General features: G+C 51.1%; 1 protein-coding gene across 1 annotated transcript; it reads left to right on the top strand.

Moving 5' to 3' along the window:
* Positions 1–434: 434 nt before the first annotated feature.
* LAMTOR2 (late endosomal/lysosomal adaptor, MAPK and MTOR activator 2) lies at positions 435–4,211 on the top strand. Its single transcript, XM_002810043.3, has 4 exons — positions 435–673; positions 972–1,134; positions 3,682–3,771; positions 4,019–4,211. Exons 1-4 carry the CDS (start codon positions 606–608, stop codon positions 4,073–4,075), a joined length of 378 nt encoding a protein of 125 aa, XP_002810089.1. The 5' UTR covers positions 435–605; the 3' UTR covers positions 4,076–4,211.
* Positions 4,212–6,185: the final 1,974 nt, after the last annotated feature.

Genomic DNA, 6,185 nt, shown 5'->3' with positions numbered 1-6,185 from the left:
CGTCCACTTAGGATCTCAGCTCTGGGATTGACCCTATAGCCCCGAGGGTCGCGGCCTGAATGGTCTATTAAGAACGGTTCCAGGGAGCTGGGTTTTGGCTGCGTGGCCTTTTGAGCCTTGGTTTCCTCAAGATAATAATAATAGTACCTCTCGCCTCATCGCACAGAATTGTGCATAACGGAGAAAACTGTTTTGAAAGTAACCAAAGGCGTGCCTGACATATGAGGATGTAGTATAATTATTGAATCGTGGACTGCCAAGCGGACACGTTGATTCCTTTTTCCTCGAAGGGGTTAAATGTCCTTCCAGCGCTGCTGCTGTCCTTTCACTCCCGCTCTTTTCCGCCCCCCAACAACCGCGTGGTCGGCCTGGAAAGGCGAACTATAGTTCCCAGGGTGCCTCGCGAGGCCACAAGGAACTACGATTCCCAGAGCCCCCCGCGGTGGGGCGGGGTTGAGTCGGAACCACAATAGCCAGGCGAGGAAACTACAACTCCCAGGGCGTCCCGGAGCAGGCCGACGGGACTACGGGAAGCAGCGGGCAGCGGCCCGCGGGAGGCACCTCGGAGATCTGGGTGCAAAAGCCCAGGGTTAGGAGCCGTAGGCATGCTGCGCCCCAAGGCTTTGACCCAGGTGCTAAGCCAAGCCAACACTGGAGGCGTCCAGAGCACCCTGTGAGTGCGGACCACGGACCCGAGCGGCGAGCGCTGCAGTGGGGCGGCGCGCTGAGGGAGGGGTGGGCAAGGATCACCAGGAAGGGAGGAGGCGGCAGAGAGGGCAGCGGCTGGGGGTACCGGCCGGGAGGTCCCCTCTCGAAAAGGGAAGCAGGTGTGTTGGGTGCTTAGGGCACGTTCCGGGACACACTCAGGCCAGAGCCTTGCTGGATGTGCCCTTGGTGGGACTTGGGATGGAAACCCAGACGTTTTACTCCCCGCTCTGAGCACATCGTTATCCCTCCCCGCCCCTCACCAGGCTGCTGAATAACGAGGGATCACTGCTGGCCTACTCTGGTTACGGGGACACTGACGCCCGGGTCACCGCTGCCATAGCCAGTAACATCTGGGCCGCCTACGACCGGAACGGGAACCAAGCGTTTAATGAAGACAATCTCAAATTCATCCTCATGGACTGCATGGTATGGAGAGGGGAGCCAGACTTCCCCTGTCCCCCAAGGGAATCCCAAGGGGGCGACCTGGACCCCATCCTGGATGGTTGGAGGGGCAGGGACAGGATCTCCGGAAGATTACTAAGAGGTGGTCTGCAGCAGCATTTGTAATAGGCAGGACCCTATTCATCAAGTGGTGGTGAGGAAGGATCCCTGGACCTGAGAGGTCTGACTTGGGTTCTGGTCTCAGCCATCCACTTATCAGTTGTGGAACCTTGGGTAAGTCGCTTAACCTCTCTCAGCTTCCTTACCTTTGTTTAAGGAGAAAACAATAATTTCCCTCTCCCCGCTCCCCTCATGGGTTGTTGTGAAGGTCAAATGAAATAATGGGTATAAACACTAGAATGACGTGCAAACACAAAGTGTTGTCATCCCAGTTTCACCGACTCACAGAACCATGGCAATCTCCAGACCCTAGTCCAACCCCTTAAGCTTTCAAAGAAAGGAAAATGAAGTCCAGAAAGGGGAAGTCACCATTAGATTGTGAACTTCTTAGTATCTGTTCGGTCGACAAGTATTTAGGTCCTTGCAGTATTCTCACGACTAGGGAAAAAATAGCAAACAGAAAGACAAAACCCCCACCCCTAATCCGTCTTACACAGTGATGCGATCACAGCTCACTGCAGCCTCGACCTCCCTGGGCTCGGGTGATCCTCCTGCCCCAGCCTCCTGAGTAGCCGGGACTACAGACATGCACCACCACACCTCACTAATTTTTGCATTTTTTGCAGAGACTGGGTTTTGCCATGTTGCCCAGGCTGGTCTCAAACTCCTGGCTCAAGCGATCTACCCACTTTGGCCTCCCAAAGTGCTGGGATTACAGGCGTGAGTTACTGTGCCCGGCCACATTTTTTAAAATAAGTAAAATATGTAGTATATATTAGGTATTGAAAATGCAATGGAGAGAAAGCAGGGAAGTGAAAGAGTATGAGTTTGTTGGGCATATGTGTCAGGGACAGTCTCACTGAAAAGGTGACATTTGATCAAAGATCTGGAGAAAGGTGGGGGACAAGCCATGTGGCTATCTGAGGGAAGAATATTTTGGACAGAACAGCAAGTACCAAGGCCCTGAGGCAGAATTATGCCTGCTCAAGGATCAACAGGGTTGGTTGGTATGGCTGGAGTTGCGTGAGAATGGAGGAGGGTAGTAGGAGATGAGGTCAGAGAGGCAGGGAGTGCAGTGCTTGGTTCGTGGCATACAATAAATACCTAGTAAAAGTTTGCTGAACTTACTTTTGTTTTTTTCAAATTGGCCAGAGGGTGAACTCTCCAGGAAGGATCTTCATTGTAACTCAACTGCCTACTCTCCCCTACCCCCTGCACAACCAATGCCATTTTTAGTTCAACATATGACTCCTACTGGATGCCTAGAGCTGGTGCTATAAGGCAATAGCTTTCAAACGTTTTGACCACAACCCAGCCATAAGAAATACATTTTAAGGGGCTGGGCATGGTGGCACATGCCTGTAATCCCAGCACTTTGGGAGGCCGAGGTGGGCGGATCACGAAGTCAGGTGTTCAAGACCAGCCTGGCCAACATGGTGAAACCCCATCTCTACTAAAAATACAAAAATTAGCTGGGCATGGTGGTGCGTACCTGTAATCCCAGCCACTCAGGAGGCTGAGGCAGGAGAATCACTTGAACCCAGGAGGCGGAGTTTGCAGTGAGCCGAGATCACGCCACTGTACTCCAGCCTGGGCAACAGAGCAAGACTCCATCTCAAAAAAAAAAAAAAAAAAAGAAATACATGTTAAGGCTGACCACAGTGCTTCACTCCTGTAATCCCAACACTTTGGGAGACTGAGGCTGGAGGATTATCTGAGGCCAGGAGTTCAAGACCAGCCTTGGTGACCTAACAAGACCTCATCTCTACAAAAAAATTTTTAATAAATAATAGGAAAAAATTTTTTAAGAAAGACATTTTAAGTCAGAGCTCAACACTCACATAGACCCACTAAAACAAAAGTCATGAAACAATACTTTTCCTACTACATGTAATATACTTCATTTTTTCTTTTTTGTTTTTTAATGCTGATCAACCTTCTTAATTTATCTCCTAACTGTGGGGTCAAATCTGCAATTTGAGAAACATTACCATGGGAAAAGAGGAGAAATATCAGTTGGGTGACCGCTCCCATGCCCCTCTCAGTGTCTGTGGGGTGAGCTCACAGTAATAACATCACTCATTTGGACAACTGTTGGCAGATATGAAATTTCATGGTATTAGCACCCTCACCAACTGGGATGAGGTAGGGATTACAGAAAGAAAAACTGAATTTCTGAGAGACTAAGTTTCCCAGAGTAACATGGTTAGTAGGTGGCTGTGCTGAGGCTGGAACCTGGGCTCAGAACCCCATGTTCAGGGCTGTGGCCAAAAGCTTTTCCGCTGAACCTCCTGCTGTGCCCAGGGCATGGGAGGAAGATATAGTCTCTCTGGGGCCAGAGAAGCCTTTGGGGAAGGAGGGTGCTAAGGGTGCCAAGCAGAACATCACATCCCATCATATCACCCCCACCAGGAGGGCCGTGTAGCCATCACCCGAGTGGCCAACCTTCTGCTGTGTATGTATGCCAAGGAGACCGTGGGCTTTGGAATGCTGAAGGCCAAGGTGTGTATGTGCCCATCCCTCCATAGCCCTGGGCCCAGCCTTCGTGCTTCTACACTGTGTTCACTCCCACCAGGACCCTGTTTCTAGAGTCCTCATATCTATTCAGTCCATTTCTGGTGTGGGCCAGCTCCCAAGAGCAGGTGGGGGTTGGGGGCTGGTTGCTCCCTGTGGCACTGGGAGCAGACCTGGATTTGGGGTCCCTAGTGCCAGGCCGTGTGCGGGACTGATCTCTGTTCTCTCTCTGCAGGCCCAGGCTTTGGTGCAGTACCTGGAGGAGCCCCTCACCCAAGTGGCAGCATCTTAACGGCATTGGTGGAAGCTGGGGTCAGAAAAGAGAAATGACCATTTGGAGGGGCGGGGCCTCATAGAAGAACCTTCTTAGACAACGGGGGGAGGATGGGACTTTGTTTTTTTCCAAGAATAAACTTCAACTCCTGTCATGTGTCTTGGCTACTTTCTTGGATGGGAGGAATCAGAGAAGATAGGAAGAAGCAGGCATTGCTTCTAGGATTCCTCATGTTCTGCAAGGATGGACGTCTACCCACCCCTTCACCATGACCTCCGGCAAACAATGGTTCTTGGCAGTTATGCCAAATAGTCCTTGTCCTCACCAATGGCGTGACCTCACCTAGACCCTGCCGCTCAGAACAGAGTCTTACCCACCTCATAGGCAAAACCGTGGGAGTGAGCTCAGAGGTGCAAGGGTCTGGTGGGGGTTGTGTTGCACAGAGAATATAAAGGCCCTGAGAGGTTAGTGTCTATCATTTCAGGTTTGGGGGGTGCGTGCGTTTTTTTTTTTTTTTTTTTGAAAGGGTCTCCCTCTGTTGCCCAGGCTGTAATGCAGTGACACAATCTCAGCTCACTGCAGGCTCAAATGATTCCACCTGAGCCTCCCGAGTTGCGTGGACTATAGGCACACACCATCATGCCTGGCTAATTTTTGGGTTTTTGTTTTTTGTGTTTTTTAGGGTTCATTTTTTTTTGTTGTTGTTGTTTTTGATAGAGATGAGGTCTCAATATGTTGCTCAGGCTGTTCTCCAGCTTCTGGGCTCAAGCCATCCTCCTGCCTCCCAAAGTGCTGGGATTACAGATATGAACCACTTCGACTGGCCAGTGAGTGCCTTTTCTATTCTTGGGGTTGGGAGGGTGCCCCTAACAGCCTAGAACAAGCTATCCCTTTCCTCTTCTTCCAGGTGTTCATGTGCTTACACAGACCCTCCCCAGATCTTGAAGCCCTTTGTAGACAAGAGGCCTTTGCTGTGAGGCCTCAGGTCCTATACAGGGAGTAGAAGTAACCCAGACCTCCCAAAGGCCTTCATCTCCAGATCCTGCTCCTACACTCAGATCACTCACCCCAGCTGTCTGTTTCTGCCCCAGGTCTCTGCCTACCCAATATCCTTAAAGCAGGTCTGTATAGGGAGCTACCAGCCCACTTCCCCAGTGCCATATAAAGGAACCCATCCCAGAGAAGTGGGTAGGTTTCAAGTCCCAGCTCCACCCAAGATGAGAAACATTGCCCATCCCAGGCCCTGGGCTGTCAAGGAAGGGCAGAAGTTACTGTGGCCATGATGCAGCTCCCACAGCTCTGCATTGCAGCAGGGTGACTGGTGTTCTATCAGCCCCTGGTCCAATATCCCTTACTCTGGTTCCCCCAGTGTACCCTGCTACCAGCTCTGAAGGAAAAGCAGGCCAAGTGGGTTTCTTTCTTTCGTTTTTTTTTTTTTTGAGACAGAATCTCTTGCTCTGTCGCCCAGGCTGGAGTGCAATGGTGCAATCTTGGCTCACTGCAATCTCTGCCTCCCGGGTTCAAGTGATTCTCCTGCCTCAGCCTCCTGAGTAGCTGGGATTACAGGTGCACGACACCATGCCTGGCTAATTTTTGTATATTTTTAGTAGAGACGGGGTTTCACCATGTTGGTCAGGCTGGTCTCGAACTCCTGACCTCGTGATCCGCTGACCTCGGCCTCCTAAAGTGGTGGGATTACAGGTGGGAGCCACCGCACCAGGCCTCTTTTTTTTTTTTTTTTTTTTTTTTTGAGACGGAGTCTTGCTTTGTCGCCCAGGCTAGAGTGCAGTGGTGCGATCTCGGCTCACTGCAAGCTCTGCCTCCTGGGTTCACACCATTCTCCTGCCTCAGCCTCCCAAGTAGCTGGGACTACAGGCACCTGCCACTACGCCTGGCTAATTTTTTGTATTTTTAGTAGAGACAGGGTTTCACCGTCTCTACTATAGAGCCAGAGAGGGCCCCCTCCTGTTTTTTATCTCTTACCAAGACCTCCTGGGGCTCCTCATTCCTTCAGGATGGTCTCGATCTCCTGACCTTGTGATCCGCCTGCCTTGGCCTCCCAAAGTGCTGGAATTACAGGTGTGAGCCACCGCGCCTGGCCTTTTTTGTTTTTGTTTTTTGAGAAGCA

This window comes from Pongo abelii, chromosome 1 (assembly GCF_028885655.2).
Source record: "Pongo abelii isolate AG06213 chromosome 1, NHGRI_mPonAbe1-v2.0_pri, whole genome shotgun sequence".
NCBI classification, from domain to species: domain Eukaryota; kingdom Metazoa; phylum Chordata; class Mammalia; order Primates; family Hominidae; genus Pongo; species Pongo abelii.
This window is presented reverse-complemented; position numbering and strand designations above follow the sequence as displayed.

Coding starts and splice junctions, on each gene's coding strand:
- LAMTOR2 (XM_002810043.3), top strand. CDS start 606: ATGCTGCGCCCCAAGGCTTTGACCCAGGTGCTAAGCCAAGCCAACACT. Junction 674..971: donor GGAGGCGTCCAGAGCACCCT/GTGAGTGCGGAC, acceptor GCCCCTCACCAG/GCTGCTGAATAACGAGGGAT. Junction 1,135..3,681: donor TCATCCTCATGGACTGCATG/GTATGGAGAGGG, acceptor CACCCCCACCAG/GAGGGCCGTGTAGCCATCAC.